Genomic DNA, 24,299 nt, shown 5'->3' with positions numbered 1-24,299 from the left:
CTCCTGTTATTGAAGTCCAGGCTTATATGATGGTGATCTGATAGGATACAAGGTAGTATTTCAATCTTCTTGTTAAGTCCCTTAAGTTTTGATGTTGGTTACAGTAGAAAATTTGTGTGGCTGTGTTTTTACGATGGTGTTCAGATCTATTTCCAGTGTTGTCTTAACTTGTCCCTTTGAGGTGGAGTTTTCCTCTAGCAACTTCTGTAAAGCTGGATTTGTGGATAAGTACTGTTTAAATTTTTTTCTGTCATGGAATATTTTGTTTTCCCCATCAATGGTCATTGATAGTTTTGCTGGTATAGCAGTCTGGGCTGGCATCTGTGGTCTCTTAGGGTTTGCAGGACCTCTTTCCAGGCCCTTCTGGCATTTACGGTCTCTGCTGAGAAGTTGGGTGTAATTCTGATAGGTTTTCCATTGTATATTACTCTGCCTTTTTCTCTTGTTGCCTTTAATATTTTTCTTTGTTCTGTATATTTTGTGTTTTTATTATTATGTGATAGGAAGATTTTCTTTTCTGGTCTATTCCACTGGTGTTCTTTAGGCCTCTTCTATGTTTATATATGCATCTCCTTCAAATTGGGGAAATTTTTTCTATGATTTTGATAAAGATATTGTCTGGGCCTTTGAATCGGGCATCTTCTCTTTCCTTAATGCCTATTACTCTCAGGTTTCGCCTTTTAATGGTGTCCTTGATTTCTTGGATGTTTTGTATCAGTAATTTTTCAGATTTAGAATTTTCTTTGATGTTGTTTCGAGTTCTATGAGTGTATCTTCTGGTCCAGAGATTTGTTCCTCAATTTCTTAGATTCTGTTAGAGAAGGCCACCTCTGTGTTGTTTGCTTTCTTCTTTAAGGCCTCTCAATCACTTTATCTGTGCTTTTGTCATAGTTTCCATTTTCATCTTCAGATCTTGAACTGTTTTGTTGATCTTTTTCATCTGTTTATATTTTCCTGAATTTCTTCCAGTGCCTCTCTATAGGTCTCTTTTATGTCTTCAATGTATTTGGTTGCATTTTCCTGCATTTGGTTACAGTTTTCACTCATTTCTTCCATTATCATCTTGATTACTAAGGATTCGAGGTCTTTTTCTTATATTTTGATTCTCTTTGGGTTCTCAGGGTTGGGTTGCTTTCTTTGGGATAGTTGGGATCTGGAGATGCCGAATGGTTTTGGTTTTTGTTGTTTGTGTTCTTATGCTGTCCTTTAGTCATTTTGCTGTCTCTGATGTTGGGAGGTAGTTTCTGGTGTCCTTTACTGGCTGTTGAGAGTGGATAATTGGTGAGTGTTTATAGGTCGTGTGCCCTTGCCTGTGGGGATAAGGGTGTTCTTCCTCAGAACAGGCAGGTGACCTGGTTTCTCCTCCTAGAGACTTTGCTCTATGCTGTAGGCTCCGGATTGGGTCAGCAGAGGTAGTCTTCTGCTTGGTCCCTTTCAAGCTACTGCTGTGATTCTCACCAGCTGTACTGGGGCTCAGACCTCAGGTGGCACATGTTCTGGCTGAGCAGGTTGCTCCCAGCAGCCAGTGCTTCCTGGTGGCCCCACAGTCAAGTCTTTGCCCAGATCAGACCCACTAAGTTGCAGCAGGTTTTTAATATAGACACCTCAGGTCTGTTCAGCCTCTGCCAAGAGCATAGGAGACCCTGCCTTGCCATGGGCACTGTCCAAGCTGGGTTCTGTATGTCCCACTCTGCAGGCTTATGTGGCCCACAGACAGGATCCAGTTCAAATCAAGGGCGGTGCACACTCTGGATGGGCAAGTTGTTTCCAGCTTCATGTGCTTCCTTGTGGTCCTGCAGTCAAGTCCCTGCCTGGATCTGAACCACTGAGTTGTGCCCACCTTTCAGACCAAAGTATAAACACCTCAGGGATGTCTAGCCTCTCAAGAGCATGTAGGAGATTCTGCCAGGCCATGGGAACTGTCCAAGCCTGGTTCTATATGCCCAATTCTACAGGCTTGGTCTGCTGTGTCTGGCTCCAATTTGGAACCATTCCAAGCATGGGCTGCACACACTCTGTCTGTGCTAGGTGGTCCCCACTGCCTGGGCTTCCATGCAGCCCTGGGGCCCTCCATAGACTAGTGTGTGTGTGTGGGGGGGGTTTCTAAGGACCATTTCGCCTGTTCCTCTGAGACTTCCCTAGACCTGGAGCTCTGATGTTCCACTGTCCCACACACTGAGTTCCAGCTTTATAAGCCAGTCTCAGTCCCCAGATGGGATCCATTCCTTCATCTGGAGAGTGGGTTAAGGACCTTTGTGGGTTGCTGCTTGGGACCAGGCCTGCACTTTGTGTGGTCTGCACTTTGGGAAACCCCACTCACTTATTATTCTCTAGTTTTAGCATTCTGTGGCTCCCTAGTCCCTGGTCTCCATGCAATAGATCAGATACAATGTGTGATAGGCGCTGCCATCTTGGAACTCCCCCTTTATCCTATTTCTTAAAACTTCACTCCCAGGTCAGGACCTATTTCAGGTATGCACCTAGCTATGAGGCTTTGCTAACACAGGCCTGCAGCCAGGGACTGGTCAAGTTTAAAGTTCATCGTCAAGCTCCACCAGTCTTCTCCACTTATCAAAAAACATAGTTAAAATTTTGCCATTGGTATTATCTTGTGACATTTACCAAGTAACAGAGTGTTTAAAAAAACTATCTTGATTCCCGTGACCTCAGGACCAGGTGCTGGGCAAAATAATTAGTATCAGAATACTGACCTTTGATGACGAATGCATCTGCGTACTGATACCAAGCTAATTGCTTAAGAGTGATGACATTTGTTAATGTGCATTCTATACCTTGTACTACTTCATTTAAAGTTGTAATTCAAATTATGACAACATTATCCGTACCTTGTACTGCTTATGCCAAAAATGTTTCACTGATATTCTTGAACTTATTCCATGGGAAAATGTAGCCAAACACCACCCTCTGTTTCCAAAGGAAAAATATATATAACCCTAGAATGCTTGCTTGAAAAATACACTCAGATGCAAACTTTTTCATGAGTTTCTCTGCGTGTAAACTCGTCTTATCTTCTGCCCACCAATCAATCCTTCAAGAACTCCTGCTCCCAAATACCTATTCCCTATTGAAAGAGAGAGAGAGAGAGAGAGAGAGAGAGAGAGAGAGAGAGAGAGAGAGACAGACAGACAGACAGACAGACAGACAGACAGACAGACAGAGACAGAGACAGAGAGACTGGCATGGGCCTTTGAAACCTCAAAGCCCACTCCCAGTGGTGTACTTCCTCCAACAAGGTCATACTTCCTAATCCTTCTAATTCTTTCAAACAGTTCCACTACCTGGTGACCAAGCACTCAAATAGAAAAAGCTATGGAGGTGATTCCTACCCAGCATATTAAGAAAGAAGACAGTCATCTTAGAAGCTCGGCACCTTTTTTTTTTAAACCTAGCGGTAGTCCCTCTCCCTATCTGACTGCCTACCAGGGAGTTTGTTTAACTCCTAGTCTTTCAGTTTGGAACACTATTGTAGCATACCTAGATAAGTGCACCAACCATACATAGGGTTTCTGGGCCCTTGGCCATTCTTTCAGGGCAACACATAAGCTATTGTCCTAAACAGCATTTTTATACCCTTTCATTACTTAAATTATTTAAGGTTCTACTCCAAGTTTTTTTTCCATAAGCTCTCTTATATTTAAGCTTGGGCTTACCTCAGCATCGTTATTCCAATGATGTTCTTCCATTTCAGAAATGCCAGTGTTTCTCTGGTCTCTAGTCACTTCTATATGCTTTCTCATGTCTCAGATCTCTACTCTGCTTTTTGTTTCTACTAGAAAACTTCAAGGAGGCTAGTGTAGCATGTCTGTTTTCTAAAAAGAAGCTCTCTGTGAGTTCTGACCCTATGGAATGTACCATTTCAGATGGCATGCCCTGCCATTTTATATTATCCTGTGTTGTTAGAACCCATTCACGTTTCTATCTCTGTCACTTCTACCATCAGCCTACAGGAATTTAAGGCCATTCACTCTCATGCTAAAATAATAATAAAAAAATGATAAGTGGAAAGTTAAGATGAAAATGTGAATTACTGTTTCCATGGAGTTTGCAGAAAAGTGGCCAGTCCAGGGGTCAGTGAGGCTTCCTATTGATGATTAACTATTGCTCAGAGGTCAGTCAATGATGTAGAAGTTCTGTTTCTTTTTTCAATTGTTTACATTCCTATCCTACATGCCTTTCTAGTATATTCTTTCTTTTTACTTAATTCCTCAATATTATAATTGATTTATCTTATGCTACACCTTCTTATCAAGCCATTGACAAAGGATCTTTAAAAAAATAAACATCCCTATGATCTAGAGTAGAAAATGCTGATGTGCTTCCCAACTCATACCTTAATGTCCTTCCAAAGGAACTGAGTTGCAGCCCAAATATTACTCACCTCAGCATCTGAAGCAGCCACCTTTAGTTGCACAGATTACAATTGTAATAGCAATAAGACTTCAAGAGTGTGTGTCTACATGAGATTTGTTGACTCCTTTCCTAACACAGAAGCTTTGGGCATAGTGACTTATAAGAGGTGAGGGTTTTCTCTTTCCCAGTAGCCACAATGCCCCTTTTACACATGAGACAAAGAAGATTATATGATTGATGGTTAGAGACAGGAAATCTGACAATTTGCAGCCTAGACTACTCTAGTTTCTCTCAAATGAGGAAAGAGAGGAATAACGACATCATGTCCCATGGAGTGCTACTAGATTCTAGGTGAGTAGAAGCAGTGAGGTGATAAACATCGCACAACCCTCTACTGCAAAGATTTCCTGGTCATTAAGACTGAGAAAGTCTGTTCTAATGCAGAATAAGCAGATTCTGTATGTGGTATGGGTTTCCACGGCCTTGGCCCTTTACCAATACCACCCACCATCTGGCACCCTTCCTGAGGCTGTTGTAACCTATTTGAGTTGTACAGAGGCCACCACTGTACACAGTGACACTGACAGGGAACTCTTGCAAAAAAGTCCACTTTTTTATTTGGACACCTTGGGTGGAGCTTTCTGTTTATATGGAACACTTGTAAATAAACTACTGTGGACTGTGGGAGTTTCTGGAAACAGTGTTAAGGAAGAGGACACAGAAGCCCTGTCCTCTTGTCCTTGCTTCCTACACCATGTGGAAGAACAGACAGGCTCTGCCATGTCTCATTTCAGTTCTTCTTGCCTTCCTGCCTTCTGCTTCCTCATACTTTGGATCTCTGTGAGTACCACCTAGGCTCTCTTCCATAGCATTCCTCTTTCAACCAAAAACAAATCATTTTCTTTCACAGTCCCTTATTGTACAAGTCTCCCTAAATTCTTTTTGCTTTTTAATTAACAAATAATTATAGTATATGTTTTCCAACTTTGGTACTACTTGGGTCTATGTAATCTTTTCATTTCCAGCTCTAAAGCAATCAGTGTTATCAGAAACATTCTTATGTGTTGAAACTGTTTAACCACTTTCAAAATAAGCACTTAGGTCATTGGAACTCTGAGTTAGAAATATGTAGCCTACTGTTTAACCTTGGTACAGGTAAGACTTTGGTCACACCAGAAAACTGTGTATGTTTGTGTCCTAAAATAACACTTGTTAGGATCAAAGACCTTGGATAAAACTTGCTATTTGGTGTCTAAAATATCCACATTATTAGAGATAAATTGTTGAGTGACTTTTTTTTTGTTTTTGTGATTAGAAAAATATATTTACAGTGGTAAAAATAAGAACAACCTGGTGATATTTTTGCATAGTGTGATATTGTAGTGATGAGTTAGATTGATTCCTAGTTGGAAACAAAATCTCTAATGCTAGAAAAAGGTAGAGAGTACTCTTACAATTAGCCTTTGGCACTTGCTCAAGTGTAACATGGGTAAATTATGCAATTCTGTTTTTCAATGTCACATTATAAATCTTAGGTCAGAGAGCACCCAAAATTAAAAACAGGGTACTGAGTTAATTTTCAAGAATAAAAAATGGTAAAGAAAAACTATCCTGATACATTTGTGAAAAAAACAGTTATTCTTCCTATATTATCATTAGAAGAACATAAAAACCATCTAGAACTGGCTGTGTAGTGAAGGTACTATATGTCATTAAAACTTGACTTGGTGGATACCATTGTGAAGCTGCGTTGTTACCACTACAAAAATTGATAACCCTCATGTCATTTTGCTGTCATGCTATCAACCTGTCATCTCAGACAGTAGACACGTAGATGACAATGATTATTGTGATGAAACTACAATCGTGCCAGTGAGATCTGTCATCAGCTGGCCTGACCTCCTTACTTTCCAGGAAGTATATGATGCTGGTCCCTTTCCAACTCCAAATCGAGACCCCTGAGAAAATCTGCCTCCATTTCTTCCATGTGAATGATACAGTGACTGTAAGCGCCTTTCTGGAGTCCAGCCAGGGAAGCACAAACCTCTTCAATGGGCTTGTGGTTGACAAGGACATGTTCCACTGTGTTTCCTTCACTGTGAGTACTAGATACCGGTTCCAATTTGTTTTATGTATTGATGTACATATTTGTGTGAATATGCATATACAGTATACATACATATTTCTAAAAAGAATATTAATCAAGACACACATCTGTGACTTCAAGACAATAGAAACTTAGAACATGTACCCGATAAATAAATAGCATAGATTCTCCCAATCCATAATGGGAAGAGACAATTCCCTCAAAAATCTTACCACCCAGGGGAAGGAGGGTTTTGCCAGATCATAGTACTTTCTGCCGGGGAATTACAAATTTTCAAATAGCTCTCCAGCTAAGAAGGACCACATCTCCTATTTGTAATTCCCAAGTAAGTGCTAGGCTTCTTCAGGACCTATCTTCAAGATGTCATTCTTACCACACTTAATATATTATCTTATAATGCCTACCACAACTAATATATTGTCTTTCCCTCTACCCCAGTTTCAGAATTAGAGTAATTTTTAATCAAGGCATATTTACCCCATAAAAATACTGTGGATTTGTTGCTTACATTGAAGCACACATAAAATGTGTTTTCTTTTTTATACTTTTTTTCTGACACTTTTGCCCTTCCACATAATACTTAAACAGAAACTAATGGACCATCCCACCTCCGTCTCCTTCCTGTGATGTGGAAGGGGATGAAGTGAAATAGGAAATCTAAGAACTGCATAGGGTCAGACAATGAAGGGTCCTGTTTTCTTCTCATTCTCAGATCCCTGGGGCTTCCCTTTCTGTTGAGAAGGTGCCCCTCTCTGTCAACATCCGAACACATAATCATGAATTAAACAGAAAGATGATTGTGCAGGTGAAGAACAGAGAAAATGTTGCCTTTGTCCAGACAGACAAACCAATGTACAAGCCAGGACAGACAGGTATGAAGCTCCATGGTGGGCAAATGAATTATGATGACATCCTGAAAGTGGCACAGAGAAGGTGTAGTTCTCTGGACCTTACTAGAACATTTTCCCTCTCTTTTTCCCAGTCAAATTTCGGGTTATCTCTATGGATAAAAATCTACGCCCCCTGAATACATTGGTGAGTCTTTTACTTGTGGGCATTGGTGGGTTCACCAAGATGAAATGTTACTGCAATATTCTCATTTTCAGCCCCTTGCTAAGGTATGAATTGTTCTTGTTTTCTGTTCTGCTCTTTTTCCTATTTATGCCACTTGCTGATTTTCCATGAGCCATTATGTGTCTTCTGTATATATGGAAAACCTTATTTTGTGTTCTATTATTGGTTAATTGTCTCAGGGTTTGTGTTATACTTAATGGAGATTTTACTGTACAGAACCTTTAGCTTGATGATGTACTTCAGTCATTTCTTTTGTAGTTTCTGTTAATTTGTTCCATTCTTATTTCTAGCCTAATAAGGGTATTCATCACATCATCTCTATTATCATTATATCTTTTGTTTAACATTTGGTTCTTCTAAATGAACCTTTTAAGAATAAAATTGCATTTTGCACTCACTTGTCTTCTGCACCTAGACAAGTGGTGGGTATCTATTTATTTACTCTCTATTATAAATAGGAGCTCCTCTGATGGGGGAAGGGAGATGTTTTCATCTATAAGTATAAAGATAAACCAATGACAGTTGGCTTAATACTATGTCTTGTAGCAGCATAATAATAATGGGTCACCTTGTGACCTATGACATGTCTAACCACAGATCTGTGACCCTATACTTATATCAAGTGTGGATTTCATCATAAATTGGTTGGTTACTTCCATGGCAATTGTGGTACCATGACACTAGTGGGCATATCTTGCCAGGCCAGTGGTTGTCACAGTTGATACTTTTCACAGCTGGGTGATTATTTTCTCTCTCTGTTAGTGTGCATAGAACCTTCCAACTCTAAGAAAGCTAGTCAGTAGGGATAATTGTTCTAGTCAGTACTAGCCTGACAGTACAATGTGAAAGCCTAAACTTGGCACTAAATCACATCCTCCCCTCCAAACAGACCCAGAGATTTCTGTGTCAGAAAGGAAGGAAAAACTGTAAGAGCCTGAGGTGAATCCTGTAGGAAACAGAATAAATAAAAAGAAACATTCTTCTAAACACAGCATAGCAGCTCCATGTATGAACTTAACATTGTGTTAGCATGCACAAGCATGGATATGTTAAGCCAGGCCAAACACTACCATGGAGAGGAGAGATGCATATGAAGGTGCACCCCTGAGGAGTTATTGTTAGCTGAAAGCTACTAGGAGAAAGTCAGTTGTCTTTAAGAGTATGGACCTTTGTAAGCCCATCATACTCCAGTGGAAGTACACATATACAAGAATATATGGACAGCACAAATTGGAACTAATGACAGAGAAAGAGAAGGGGAGAGAGAGCAGGAGAGAGAGAGAGAGAGAGAGAGAGAGAGAGAGAGAGAGAGGGAGGGAGGAGAGAGAAAGAGAGGGGGAAAGAGACAGAGGGGAGAGAGAGAAGAGAGAAAGAGAGAGAGAGAGGAGAGAGGGGGGGGAGAGAGAGAGGGGGGAGAGAGCAGGAGAGAGGGGGGAGAGAGAGGAGAGAGAGAGAGAGGAGAGAGAGAGAGAGAGAGAGAGAGAGAGAGAGAGAGGAGAGAGAGACAGAGAGAGAGAGAGAGAGAGAGAGAGAGAGAGAGAGAGAGAGAGAGAGAGAGAGAGAGAGAGAGATCTGGTATGAGTTGTGGGAAGGCATGAATAATATCATAAAACACTATACAAAATTCTCAAAAAACTAGGTAAAAAGGTACAGAAAATAGTAATCCACTTTTACTTATTATCCTTTACAAAAAACAAATTACAATAGACACTGTCTGTTGGAGAGTCTAAAGATTCTATTTATCCCACTAATCTCTTGTGTAATTCTCCCAAGTATCTTTTTTTCTCTTTTCTACTATTTATTCTTCCTTTATAGAAATTATCCAGATTGCAACTTCCCCTCCCTCCACTTCTGCCAGTCTCTCATGCAAACTCCCTTCTCCTCCACATCCATTTACCTTGAGAAAAGAGCAGCCCACCCAGTGATATCAACGGAACATGGTATAACAAGATGCAATTCCACTAGGCACTTATATCAAAGCTGAACAAGGCAACCCAGTTGGAGGAAAAGGATCCCAAGAGCAAGCAAAAGAGTCTGAGATACACCCACTCCCACTGTTAGGAGTGCTTCATAATCCCAAGCTAAAAAACCAAAGCATGTATGTAGAGGGCCACACATAGAACCCAGCAGCCTCCATTATGGTTGCTTCAGTCTTTGAGGCCCTATGAATCCTGTTTAGTTGATACAGGAGGTGGTTTTCTCCTGTTGTCCTTGCCACCTCTGGAGCCCCCTCATCTGTGGGGTTCCCTGAGGTCTGCTTGTTGTTTTACATTGGGTTTCCATATCTGTTCCCATTGGCTGCTGGAGGAAGCCTCTCTGATGATCACTGGGCTAGGTATTAATCCTAAGAGTATAGCAGAATATCATTAGAAACAATTTTGATGACCCTTATTTTTGTCAGCCCTATTTTTGTTCTACCCTTGGTCTCTGAGCCATCCAGATTCTCATTCCTTACCATCCAGGCAGTATAGGGCACAGGCTTTCTCTCATGGTTTGGGCCTCAACATAGATTAATCATTGGTTGGCAACTCCCACAAGCTCTGAGTCACTATTGCCCCAGCACATCTTGTAGGTAGGACAGGTTTTGGGTTGAAGGTTTTGCTGCTGGGTTACTGTCCCAGTCCCACCAATGGGAACCTTGCCTTGTTACAGAAGACGGCCAGTTCAGACTTCAAATCCTTAATTATTAGGAGCCCTAACTAAGGTCATCCTCATAGATTCAAAGAAGTTTCCACTGTACTAGATTTTCACATCACCCCATATATGGTCCCCTATTCCTGTTATCTCACCCCATATTCTTTCTCTCCTTTCCTCCCTCCCCTTCCTGACCTCTCTGGTTTCCAACCCTTTCCTCCATGAGTCCAGTGACAAAAACTACTGTTTTCCCCTTCCCATTGAGATCCATTCATCCCCCTAAAGCCCTCCTTGTTTTTTAGCCTCTCTTGGTCTGTAGACTGCAGTATGAGTATCTTTTACTTTAAAGCTAACATACACTGTGAGTACATATCATGTTTGTCTTTCTGGATCTGGATTTTTTTCACTTAGACTGACTTTTTCTAGTTCCATCCTACATTATATATATATATATATATATATATATATATATATATATATATATATATATATATATATATATATGCACATGCATATGGTTCTGTTGGGCAACCCTAATCACTTATCTCTGTAATCTTATGACACTGTAAAGTTTCCCGTGTAGGTTGTTGTCTTAATTAGGGTTTTAATGCTGTGATCAGACATTATGACCATGACAACTCTTGTACATATATAACATTTCATTGGGTCTGGTTTACAGTTTCAGAGTTTAGTCCATTATCATTATGGCAAGAAGCATGGTGGAGTGCAGGCAGACATGATGCTGGAGAAGGAGCTGTGAGTTCTACATCTTGATCTGCCAGCAGCAGGAGACTGTGTGAACACTGGACATAGCTTGAGCATTTGAGACCTCAAACACCTACCCTCAAAGTGACACATTTCCTCTAACAAAACCACACTTACTCTGACAAGAATATACTTCCTAATAGTGCCACTCTCTATGAGCCAAACATCCAAACACATGCGTCTATGGAAGCCATTGCTATTAAAACCACCATAGTGTTGACTCACTTTTTTGACTCATTTTCTAAAACTTTGTGTCACTGTGTGCTACACACTCAATTATATGCCTCTGTGTGTGTGTGTGTGTGTGTGTGTGTGTGTGTGTGTACATGTGTGTGCTAGCCAGAAGACAATTTTAGGGTGTGAGGTTTTGGGTGCCATACACCTTGGGCTCTGAGTCAGAGTCTCTTACTGTCCTGGGCCTTGATGATCAGGCTAGGCTGCCTGGCCAGTGTCCCCCCAAAAAACTGTCTGTCTTTGCTTCTCCAGCTAAAACTACAGCAGGCACTTGTATCTGCTTTCTCTGTGGATTTTGCACATAACAAACAAGTTCTTATACTCCAGCAGCTAACACGTTACCAACTGCCTCTCCCTCCCGTCTTTCCCCTCCCAGTTTCATAATAGTTACAGCACTTTCATTTTTATTTTGGGTAAATTCACTTCCATGAATTAATCCTTTCTTCAGAATTTCATCAACTACTACTGGATGTTTTGTATTGACTTTACTATCAGATTTCAGCTCTACAATCAGCCTTGGAAATGTGATTGAGATATTAACACCATCTATTGATTTGGAAAGAGTGTGAATCATTTAATAACAAATGTTTCTGCCTAGTATACATGATATCTACCCATTATTTTAGATTTCCTTTTATAGATTTCCTAATTACAATGTTCTTCTTAGGCCCACTGGATTTATTAGTTGACTTATTCCCCAAATCATAGTTTTCTTCAATGAATGAAGTTTATAGAATTTATAATTTGTTGTGTTCATTTTCAATGCAATTAAGATTTCTCTATGTATCCCATTACTTTTTTTTCATGTCGATCTTGCTGAATTCATTAGTCAAAATGACTTTTCGTCAATTCCAATAGCTTTTGAGTGTTGGATATAAAGTGATCTTGTTACTATTGTGTAGGGTTCATTTTCTGCCAATTTGAGAATTAAAAGAAAGGAAAAACCTTTAACACAGTGGGCAGAGTCAGCCATGGAAGAAAGGCTTTCATTAGAGGTGAGGAAATAAACAGAGCAGGCACATGGGAGAGAAGACCCTTTACAGAGCGGGTCTGGGAGTCCTGTCTCTTTCTCAAGGCTGGGTGGGGTCTTTAAGGATATTTGAGAGGTCTTTCTTCCCTAATATACATTTGATCATTTTCAACAAAGACCAAGCCTTTAGGGTAAAATTGTCCAGCTCTTGGCCTTGCACAGGTCAGATCAGCCCACTGCAGATATTGTCACCAGTACTAAGATGTAGAGCCTTTAGGTCTTTATCTCAGATCAGGAGTGTGAAGGAGGAGCCAGAATTCCACCATTTTAATTATCTGTTTGTGGCATCTCTGGTCTAATTTTTAGTCCCTTAGACTGATAGTAACAATCTTACTTCTTCACTCATAGTTCTTTGCTGGTCATATAGGCCATAGCCTTCAGGAAGATATCAAGATAGCATATGTAGGACTTTTGTGAAAATTTCCTTACAAATTTGCTTGCTTTGCAATGTCAATTGACTTTTTTAAAAAAGACAATATTTCACCATGTAATTCTTGCTGGCCTGGAAGTCTATATAGACCAGGCTGGCCTTGAGTTCATAGAGCTCCACAAAGCTCTGTCTCCTGATTGCTGGTATTAAAGCATGTGCCATCACCATGCCTGTCTGGATCAAGGACTTGAGCAATGTTTTTAAATACTGTTTAGTCAACAAATATGTTCTTTTTGTTTTGTTTTTTCTTGCTTTGTCTTGATCTTATAAAATTCAAACTGCAGTTTGTACTGTCTTCCTCTTCATCAGTACTTAAAGGTGAGAGTGAGACCAGGAAAGAGAAGAAGGCATTGGTCCTAAGGCCCAAATTGTTCAGAAGGTTAGGAAATAAGACACACAAAGAGAGATCAGCAGAAAACGGAGAGTCACTAGTGTCTTTGGATCAGGTCACACTAAAATGAGTTCTTAACATAGGATTTTAAAATTGGTTTACAAATTGGTTTACAAAGCAGTAAGTTTCCACATGGCTTTTTCATAGATCCTTAGTTTTGGTTGTCTCTCTCACATTCCCCTCCCATCTCTTCCAACCCACACACTCATCCCTGCTTAAACTTTCTGCCCCTCAAAGTGCACCTGTGCTTTGATTATATCCATGTCATTGCATGTCCCCTGCCTTGAGTGATTTCCCACCTCTTCTAGTTTCCTTGCTCTCTCAGGTACTCCAGGTTAAACATGCAACTCTAAATATTTAGAGTGAGTAACTACATATCAGAAAGAACATACAGCAATTGTCTTTCTGAGCCTGGCTTACCATTGTAATTTTTTCAAATTTTATCCATTTGCCTGAAAATTTTGTGATTTCATTTTTTATAGCTGAATAAAACTTCATATTGTACATGTGTACCACATGTTCATCAGCCATTTTCATGACTCATCTTTCTATACTTTCAGAAATGAGTTCTACATCACAAAAATTCTGTTACATCAGTCAGTGTTTGCTCCATTATAAACAACTAGAAAGAGCTGCCTTTTTGTTCCTTTTTGTTTTTGTTTGTTTTTTGATGCAGGCTTTCTTTGTGTATCCTTGGCTGTCCTGGACTTGTTTTGTAGACCAGGCTGGCCTAGGAGTCACAGAGACCTACCTGCCTCTGCCTCCTTGAGTGCTAGGATTACATGTGTGCATCATTTGTGCTCTGCTAAAGCTTTCTTCTTCTTCTTCTTCTTCTTCTTCTTCTTCTTCTTCTTCTTCTTCTTCTTCTTCTTCTTCTTCTTCTTCCTCCTCCTCTTCCTCTTCTTCTTTTTCTTTTTGTTTTTCAGACAGGGTTTCCCTGTACATCCTTAGCTGTCCTGGACTTGCTTTGTAGACCAGGCTGGCATCAGTCTCACCGAGATTCACCTGCCTCTCCTTTCCCAAGTGCTAGGATTACAGGCTAGCACCAACAAAGCTACTATGGCTGTTTTCTTTAAGCTTGTGCTCACCTAAAATAAATCTGCCTCTTCAGACACCTCAAGTTACTACAGAACCTTAAATGACATTGCCACTGTCTATCTTTACTGTAAAGACTTCATCAAATCAACCAGAAACTTATCACCTGTAAAACACTGAATATGCAGTTCTTGCCTTAGTCAGCAGCAATTCTCCTCTGAAGAAAGAGCAGCTATTGAGCTCTTTTCTTCTTGGTATTTCTCAGACAGGAGTCAGGCAAGAGCTTTTTCTGTTGAACTGTGTTCAGGAGGTGTATATTGACTTCACATGTTAATCTCTTTGTAGCTCAATAGACAAGAAATGGGAAGCCAGTGTCTTGCCCAGGCCACCCCCAAGTTATACATTGTGAATGGATATATTTTAAATGAATCACCCTATTTCACACTACAAATATTCCTGGTCTGAACAGTAAAAATTTGTAATCTCCACACTGTGAAAGTTCAGGGTGTGTCTCAAGGCAGATCAGAGAAATCGTACTGATAATGTCCCACAGTTCCATTTCTCCATGGAGTGTTTCATGTTACTCAAATAATTCTAAACATACACCTAAAATGTCTCCATGGTAGTTAGTTGGTTTGATATTGACTTTGTTACTGGATATTAAGTTCACCAAATTCTGGCTAAAACTCATCCTAAAGTCCATTCTATAAATCTATTGAATTTGTTGTATGTGTGAAATTTCTAACCCCATGGTTTTCAACATTTCTAATGCTGTGGCTGTTGAACATAATTTCTCATGTTGCTGTGACCCCGACCATAAAATTATTTTCATTGCTACTTCATAACTATAACTTTGCTACTGATATGAATCATAACGTAAATATTTTTGCAGACAGGTTTACCATATGAGTCGTGACCCCCCTATTCTAAACTCAAATTGCTTTTCCTTTCGTTTCAGTTTCCTCTGGCTTACATTGAGGTAAGAAATTTAAATGTTTCATATTCAGAGAGAAGTCAATCTGCTGGAAGTAACTTGATGTTGGAATGTTGTAGAACTAGTATAGGTCAGCAACCTTCTGCCATTCGAGATAACTGGCTTGTTATATCCCAGGTTACCTTTATTTTTCCTTTCCCCAAAAGAATATTATCAAGCTCCCAAATGCTTCCATCATGAGCCCATTGCCACCATGAGATGTGTTGTACTTAGTGCTTTAATGACTAAGACAATTTAAAACCTGGTTCACAGGATCCAAAGATGAACCGAATTATGCAGTGGCAGGATATCAACACAGAGAACGGGTTCAAACAACTGTCTTTCAGGCTGTCATCAGAGCCCATCCAGGGCTCCTACAAGATAGTGATACTAAACCAATCAGGAGAGAAGAAACAGCACCCCTTCACTGTGGAGGAATTTGGTATGAATCAGGAAGACTGGCAAGGGAAAGCTGATTCCATGAGTTTCCAGTTACCATGGGATGAGTGCTTTTGAACAAATTGAGTTTCAAATATGTAAAGCTGGGTTTCATCTAACTCTAGCAACATGCAGCTTCTAGAAAGTTCTGGGGTTTTCAGAAGCAAATACTTGGGTTTTCTTATTTAAGTAGATATCTCTGTGATGTGCAAGAACTGACAAAAACTGTAATCACTCAACATTCTAAGTTTAGTGGGGGAGAGGATTTACCTTCATAATGTGAAATCACCATTTCTGTGCAAAGACTGGCCATTTAAGCAACTAGGAAAGTCATTTCCCTAAATTTCTCCTCTCTCTCCCAATAGTGCTTCCCAAATTTGAAGTTCGTGTCAAGGTCCCAAAGGCCACCTCTGTAAAGGATGAAAAAATGAATGTGACTGTATGTGGAGTGTGAGTTATCTGGTTTTTGTTCTTCTATCCTTAAGAATGGACTTGGACCCAGAAAACACCCAGGATAATGCCTCATTGTAGACCATGTATAAATGCAAAGGCCCTAGTCTACCCTCTAGAATATTCCCCTCTGGTGCTCGTCTCTTCTTCCTCGCCCTTACTGCTCTGTGTCAATTCCTGCTCACTTGCATATGTTGCTGATGTTAATTCTGATGACAGCAATGATAAGATCAATTGTGTGAGGTGGTAGAGTCACTCTCTTTGGAGACATTAAGGTGCCTAATAAGTTCCACTGATCCATGTAAGGAGAATCCAAACATTGGATTATGGCATCTTGCTGACCTATCATGGGTTGACAGAAAGAGCAGAGAAACAAGAGCTCCCAATCTCACTCCAGCTCCAGCTACTTCTGCCCAAGTTTAACTGATAAACAGCATGGTTTTTCTATGTGCATTTCTGTACCTGATAATTAAGGATCTTGTACTACAGGAAGTAGAATTGCCACTTAAGTCTGGTGTCAGCATAAGTCAAACCACACTAGAGAAATTTGAAAATGTTTCTGAATCTAACAGAAGAGACACAGCTTAGCTTATATTTGGTTTGTCATTTAAAAATAATAAACATGATTAAAAACAAACATGACGAGAAAGAAGGCAAAAGATTGAGGAGCTATGCAAAGCAGCTCCAAGTCATTCTCCTATGCTCCCCTTTCATCTCAGCTGAATAGAAGCACCCTCACTTACTAGCCGAGGGTCATGATTTGGTTAGTTAAAATTTTTTCAGAAACACAAAAGTGATAAACGTGTGTCTCCCATAGGTTCTTAGCAGGACTAAATCCTTAATATATAATTTTAAAGTATCAGGTGGTAATAATGGGCCATATGTGCTGTCATTATGACACTACAGCCAATCTGTTACAAGTTGACAGTGAGGACTATGGGTGGGAAGACAGTGGGTCTCTGCTTTACAAAGACCCCTGGTCTGTGTGAACTTATGTTCTGACAGATATACCTATGGGAAGCCTGTCCCAGGACATGTAAACATAAGCATATGCCATAAAAGCAGGGACTTCAACTTCAAGGAAGAGAATGAATGCAGAGAAGTTAATTACCAGGTAAGCAAAAATTGTTCAAAGGCCTGTTGTTATACCCAAGGTTAACTATCACAGAAAAGCAGACAGCAAAGCTGGGAGGAAATGCATCCTCAGATATTGAAAGAGGATATTCTGGGACCTCAGGGTGTAAGTCAGTGATGAAACACTAGGCAGGCATGTGTGCAAGCCCTAGAACTCTCTCACTATCAAAAGTGATAGTCCTGGGGCCTCTTCATATTAAAAGGGTGTTTCAACAACTTTACTTGGCCACCACATTCATTTTTGTATATAGTTATTGTACAAAATAGTAGGATTGTGGCATATTCACATGGAGTATCATGTATTTTAACCATATTCCCTTGTCCCATTGCCACCTCTGCTGTCTTGTACCATCGTTCCTATGTGTCCTTCTCTTCTTTCTATATAGCCTCCACTACTTTCATGCCTTGCAGACTATTCTTTGAAAGAATATTTTAATTAGCACACAGAAAATCTAAGTATATTATACATAAAACAATAGGCTTCTTTACAGTATATTCACTCATGTGTATTACATACTTGATTACTTCCTTCATTACCTACCCTATTCCCTTCACCCGTCCTCCTGCCAGACCCTTCCTCTTCCCAAATGGAACAATTTCTATTCTGCTGTCTTTCTTGTTTTGTTTTGTTTCATCCTCACATATGACAGAAGACATGCACTGTTGCGTTCATGAGTCTGGTACAGCTTGTGAAAGGTGATAAGCTCCATGCCTATACTGTTCTCCTCCTCAGTTTTGAGTATCCACTTAGCAGTTGATTGGCTCACTTGTATGTTAAACCCATAAATGACAAGCATGTATATGAATGCATTTTGGTATGCTGATAAAGCTTCCTTTTATGTATTCCTGAGAGCTGCTCATGTAGTACTTTGACCTTTCATTTTCTGAGGTGCTTCTACACTAGGTTGTAGTTCACCCACAGCATATGAAGTGCACAGGGAGTGAGGTCCTCTGCTCACAGACAAGTGTTAAGGAATTCAGGAATGTTGAACATGTGGGGTTGTCTCCTCAATGGAAGAGATGTATTCCTGTTTCCACCCAAAAAGCTGGGAATAGATATAGTTAGTGACCTGGTGACCTGTATCTGTAGGGTCAGGTCATGCCTGAGTCTATCCACACTCATCCTTTCTAGATCTTTCTCTGGAGCATTTTTTGTCAGTCAATAAAACCCTACCTTATGGGAGATATCACTTGTACTTTACAACAGTTTGGGTGACATCTGTGCTATCTGTAGAGCCAGACCACTCCTGACTCCCACAGACTTTTATGTTTATCTCAGTCATTCTCAGCAGCCATTGATTACCTGTAGCTCTTGATCTAGGAGTGGGGCTTTGTGGAATTTCCCCCTTTCACCACACTGGCAGGTTAACTGGTTTTTACCACTCTCTAAGTCTTGTTTAGGCAGCCACGTGGTTGAGAATTATATGTGCGTTTTTCTCCTGTTGTGTCTGAAAGGCACTGTTTTTTGCTACAGGTGTTCTGGTCTTTTACAGTCTTTGTGATCCTTGTTTCATGGTTCTCCATGATCCTTTGATGTAGGAGTTATGTTGAAGATGTATCTATTGGAGTTGAGTCTCCCTGCCCTCTCTTCCTCCCTTCCTCCTTTTCTCACACCCTCCCTCCTTTCTTGGTTAATTGTGCCAAAGGTCTCTTTATCTTCTCTTCTTAAATAACCCTCTCTTAGACTCATTGATTCTTTGTATTCTTTATTTCTGTTTCTAATTTCTACTCTGGTTTTTTTATTATTCCTTCCAATCTGCTAATGCTGTTTGGTTTGATCTTCCTCTTTTTAATTCCTTGATTTGTATCCTTAAGTCATTTATTTGTGTCTTTTTTTTAAAATCAGCACTCTGAACTATAAATGTTCCTCTTGGGACAGCTTTGAATGTGATCCAGAAGTTTTGTTGTATTATGTTTTCATTTTCATTTTCATTTAAGTACAGTATTTTTAATTTTTTTTCTTTCTTGAGCTCTTCTTTGATTAGTTTTTATTCAGTAGTGTGTTGCTTAATTTCTATGAATTTATGTATTTTCTAGAAATTATTGTGATGTTGATTTTAAACTTTCCTGTATTGTCATCAGATTAGGACACACTAGATTATTTCAATTTTTCTGTATTTATTCTGTTTTTCTTTGTATCTCACTAACTGGTCTATTTTAGAGAAACTTCCATTCATTGCTTCAAAGAATAAATATTTGTCGGTGATTAGGTGGTATGTTATAGATATCTGTTAGGTCCATTTGATATATGTTGTCATTCAAGTCTCGTGATTCTGTATTTAATTTTTGTATAGATGCCTTATTGGAGAAATTAGGGAAGAAAAACCAACTATAATTATTGAGTTTTATCTGTGTCTTGAAGTCCAGTGATATGTTTTTTATGAAAGTCTGTGTGCTAGAGTTTGGCTCATATATGTTTATAATTGAAGTGTGTTCTCAGTTAATTGTTCCCTTAATCACAATGAAGTGCTCTGCTCTTTTTATCTCATCTGATTAATATTTGTTTTAAATTAATTTTGTTAGATTTTAGAATAGCAATGCCTGCCTGCTTTTTGGTCATTTTCTTTGAATACTATTTTTCATCCTTCTATGCTAAGGTGCTACCTATCTTTGAAGATAAAATTAATTTCTTGTAAACAACAAAAAGCCTATTTTTGTTTCTTTTTTTTTTACACATTTTTATTGAAAATTAAAAATAATTCCTATTACATCTCATTTTCTATCCCATCCCATGCATGCTCCCATTCCTCCCTCCCTCCCACTTTCACCCCAATCCCCCTTCCCTATGACTGTGGCTGTGGGGGACTTCCTCCCCCTGAATATGGTGCTAGGGTATCAAGTCTTTTCTTGGTAGTCCTCTATCCTTCTTCCGAGTGCCATTGGGCCTCCCCCACAAAGGGACATGGCCAAATATGGGGCACCAGAGATCCTGTGAAAGTCAGTCCCCAGTCTCCACTTAGCTGTGGAGAATGTTCTGTCCCTTGGCTAGATCTGGGTAGGGGTTTGATGATGACTGCCTGTTTTGTCCATGGTTGGTGCCTTAGATCAAGCAGAATCCCTGGGCTCAGATCTAGCCATCATAATGTTCTTCTTGTAGGTTTCTAGGACCCTCTGGGTCCCCCTACTTGCCTATCCTCTATATTTTCCTCATCTAGAGTCTCAATAGGATGTCCTCACCTCTATCCCCGTTTCCTGGTAGGTGCAGACTTTCATGGGACCTGTCCCTTGGGCTAGTGTCCGGTAATAAGTGAGTATATACCATTTGACTCTTTCTGCTTCTGGGTTAGCTCACTCATTATGATCATTTCTAGTTCAATCCATTTGTCCACAAATTTTGGAAAATCCTTGTTTTTAATAGCTGAGTAATATTCCATCGTGTATATGTACCACAGTTTCTTTATCCATTCTTCTACTGAGGGGCACTTAGGCTGTTTCCATGTTCTGGCGATTATGAATAAGGCTGCTATGAACATGGTTGAGCAAATTTTCTTGTTGTGTGCTGGAGCATCTTCTGGGTATACTCCTAGGAGTGGAATAGCTGGGTCTTGAGGAAGCCCTATTCCCATTTTTCTGAGATAGCACCAGATAGATTTCCAAAGTGGCTGTACTAGTTTGCATTCCCACCAGCAATGAAGGAGTGTTCCTCTCTCTCCACATCCTCGCCAGCATGTGTTGTCACTTGAATGTTTGATTTTAGCCATTCTGATGGGTGTAAGATGGAATCTCAGAGTTGTTTTGATTTGCATTTCTCTGATGACTAGAGATGTTGAGCATTTCTTTAAGTGTGTCTCAGCCATTTGATATTCCTCTGTTGAGAATTCTCTGTTTAATTCTGAGCCCCATTTCTCAATTGGGTTATTTGGTTTGGTGGCGTTTAATTTCTTGAGTTCTTTATAAAGTTTGGATATTAGACCTTTGTCAGATGCAGGGTTGGTGAAGATCTTTTCCCAGTTTGTAGGCTGTCGCTTTGTTCTTTTGACAGTGTCTCCAGCCTTACATAAGCTTCTCAGCCTCATGAGGTCCCATTTATTAATTGTTGACCTTAAGGCCTGGGCTGTTGGTGTTCTGTTCAGGAAGTTGTCTCCTGTGCCGATGTGTTCCAGGCTCTTCCCCACCTTTTCTTCTAACTGATTTAGTGTCTCTGGTTTTATATTGAGGTCTTTAATCCATTTGAACTTGAGTTTTGTGCATGGTGACAAGTATGGGTCCAATTGCATTTTTCTACATGTAGAAATCCAGTTAGACCAGCACCATTTGTTGAAGATGCTATCCTTTTTCCATTGAATAGATGTGGCTTCTTTGTCGAAAATCAGGTGACTATATGTGTGTGGATTCATATCTGGGTCTTCAATTCGATTCCATTGATCAACCAGCCTATTGCTGTGCCAGTACCATGCTGTTTTAAGTACTATTGCTCTATAGTACAGCTTGAGATCAGGTATGGAGATTCCTCCTGAGGATCTTTTATTGTATAAGATTGTTTTAGCTATTCTGGGTTTTTTGTTTTTCCATATAAAGTTGAGAATTGACCTTTCAATGTCTTTAAAAAATTGTGTAGGTATTTTGATAGGGATTGCATTGAATCTGTAAATTGCTTTTGGTAAAATGGCCATTTTTACTATGTTGATTCTCCCGATCCACGAACAGGGGAGATCCCTCCATCTTCTCAAGTCACCTTCAATCTCTTTCTTTAGGGACTTAAAGTTTTTTTCAAACAAGTCTTTCACTTGTTTGGTTAGAGTTACTCCTAGATATTTTAACTTGCTTGTGGCTAATGTGAAGGGTGTAGATTTCCTAATTTCTTCCTCTGTATGATTGTCATTTGTATATAGGAAGGCTACTGATTTTTTGAGTTAATTTTGTACCCAGCCAGTTTGCTGAACGTGCTTATCAACTGAAGGAGTTCTCTGGTGGAATTTTGGGGGTCACTTATGTACACTATCATATCATCTGCAAATAGGGATAGTTTGACTTCTTCCTTTCCCATTTGGATGCCCTTGATCTCCTTGTGTTGTCTTATTGCTCTGGCTAGGACTTCAAGGACTATATTGAAGAGATATGGAGAAAGTGGGCAGCCTTGTCTGGTCCCTGATTTTAGAGGAATTTCCTTGAGTATCTCTCCATTTAATTTGATTCTGGCTATTGGTTTGCTGTATATCGCCTTTATTATGTTTAGGAATGTACCTTGTATCCCCGATCTCTCCAATACTTTAATCATGAATGGGTGTTGGATTTTGTCAAATGTTTTTCTGCATCTAAGGAGATGATCATGTGGTTTTTTTTCTTTAGTTTGTTTATATGGTGGATTACATTGATGGATTTCTGTATATTAAACCATCCCTGCATTCCTGGAATGAAGCCTACCTGGTCATGATGAATGATATCTTTGATATGGTCTTGTATTCGTTTTGCGAGTATTTTATTGAGTATCTTTGCGTCTATGTTCATTAGAGAAATTGGTCTGAAGTTCTCCTTTTTTGTTGGGTCTTTGTGAGGTTTAGGTATCAACGTGACTGTGGCCTCATAGAAAGAATTTGGTAATGTTCCATCCAATTCTATCTTTTGGAGTAGCTTGAAGAGTATTGGTATTAGCTCCTCTTTGAAGGTCTGATAGAATTCTGCACTGAATCCATCTGGCCCTGGGCTTTTTTTGGTTGGGAGACTATCAATGATTGCTTCTATTTCTATAGGAGAAATAGGCCTATTTAAGTTGTTTATCTGCTCTTGATTCAATTTTGGCAAGTGGAATCTGTCAAGAAAAATGTCCATTTCCCTTAGATTTTCAAATTTTGTGGCATATATGCCTTTAAAGTAGGATCTTATGATTCTTTGTATTTCTTCAGTGTCTGTTGTTATGTCTCCCTTTTCATTTCTGATTTTGTTGATTTGGATACTGTCCCTCTGCCTTTTAATTAGTTTGGCTAACGGTTTGTCTATTTTGTTAATTTTCTCAAAAAACTAGATCCTGGTTTTGTTGATTCTTTGAATTGTTCTTTTTGTTTCTAATTTATTGATTTCAGCCCTGAGTTTGATTATTTCCAGACATCTACTCCTCTTGGATGATTCTGCTTCTTTCTTTTCTAGTGCTTCCAGATGTGATGTTAAGTTACTTATGTGGGATGTTTCCAATTTCTTTTTAAAGGCACTTAGCGCTATGAATTTTCCTCTTAGCACTGCTTTCAATGTGTCCCATAAATTTGGGTATGTTGTTCCATCCTTTTCATTGAATTTCAGGAAGTCTTTTATTTCTTCCTTTATTTCTTGTATGACCCACGTGTCATTAAGTAGAAAGTTGTTTAGTTTCCATGTGTGAGTAGGCTTTTTGTTATTTCTGTTGTTGTTGAAATCCAGCCTTAGACCATGGTGATCTGATAAGATACAAGGTATTATTTCAATATTCTTGTATCTGTTGAGGCTTTCTTTGTGGCCTACAATGTGATCGATTTTGGAGAAGGTTCCATGTGGTGCTGAGAAGAAAGTATAGTCTTTTGTGTTTGGGTGAAAAGTTCTGTACACATCTGTTAGATCCATTTGATTCATGGTGTTGGTTAGTGATGTTATTTCTCGGCTTAGTTTCTGTTTCCAAGACTTATCCTTCAATGAGAGTGGAGTGTTGAAGTCTCCCACTATCAATGTGTTGGAATCAATAAGTGGTTTAAGCTTTGTTAATAGTTTTTTTTACAAATGTGGGTGCCCTTGTATTTGGAGCATAGATGTTCAGAATTGTGATGTCATCTTGGTTGATTTTACCCTTGATGCGTATGAAGTGTCCTTCCTCGTCTCTTTTGATTAATTTTGGTTGAAAGTCTATTTTGTTGGATATTAGGATGGCTACACCTGCTTGCTTCCTGTGACCATTAGCTTGAAATATTTTTTCCCACCCTTTTACCCTGAGGTAATGTCTGTCCTTGTGGGTGAGATGTGTTTCTTGGATGCAGAAGAATGTTGGGTTTTGTTTATGCACCCATTCTGTTAGTCTATGTCTCTTTATTGGAGAATTGAGACCATTGATGTTCAGCGATATTAATGACCAGAGATTGCTAAGTCCTTTCATTTTGATGTTTGTTCAAGTTGAAAGTTTGTGAGGTTGTGATTTTGCGATGGTGTAGTTATCTCTTTCCTGTGTAGTTTTGGTTGTAACTCATTCCTATGTGGTGGAGTTTTCCTTCTAGTAGCTTCTGTAATGCTGGATTTGTGGATAGGTATTGGTTGAATTTGTTCCTGTCATGGAAT

General features: G+C 39.5%; 1 protein-coding gene across 2 annotated transcripts in view; it reads left to right on the top strand.

Annotated features, from left to right (window-relative positions):
• Positions 1–24,299, top strand: part of LOC311588227 (murinoglobulin-1-like) — a 212,462-nt gene that overhangs the window by 67,947 nt on the left and 120,216 nt on the right. The window contains exons 1-8 of one of the 2 annotated variants that reach the window (XM_084765706.1): positions 5,080–5,211; positions 6,286–6,469; positions 7,191–7,350; positions 7,461–7,513; positions 15,030–15,050; positions 15,318–15,486; positions 15,848–15,932; positions 16,938–17,046. In XM_084765706.1, the coding sequence (XP_084621832.1) occupies positions 5,126–5,211; positions 6,286–6,469; positions 7,191–7,350; positions 7,461–7,513; positions 15,030–15,050; positions 15,318–15,486; positions 15,848–15,932; positions 16,938–17,046 (867 nt within the window). In that variant the 5' untranslated portion in view covers positions 5,080–5,125. Of the gene's footprint in view, positions 1–5,079; positions 5,212–6,285; positions 6,470–7,190; positions 7,351–7,460; positions 7,514–15,029; positions 15,051–15,317; positions 15,487–15,847; positions 15,933–16,937; positions 17,047–24,299 lie in introns of those variants that run through there. The other variant, XM_084765705.1, reaches the window with a different exon arrangement.

Source organism: Acomys minous (genome assembly GCF_964271855.1).
Source record: "Acomys minous genome assembly, chromosome: 17".
Lineage (NCBI taxonomy): Eukaryota > Metazoa > Chordata > Mammalia > Rodentia > Muridae > Acomys > Acomys minous.
The sequence above is the reverse complement of the archived record's forward strand: the minus strand, read 5'-3'. Positions and strand labels throughout refer to the sequence as shown.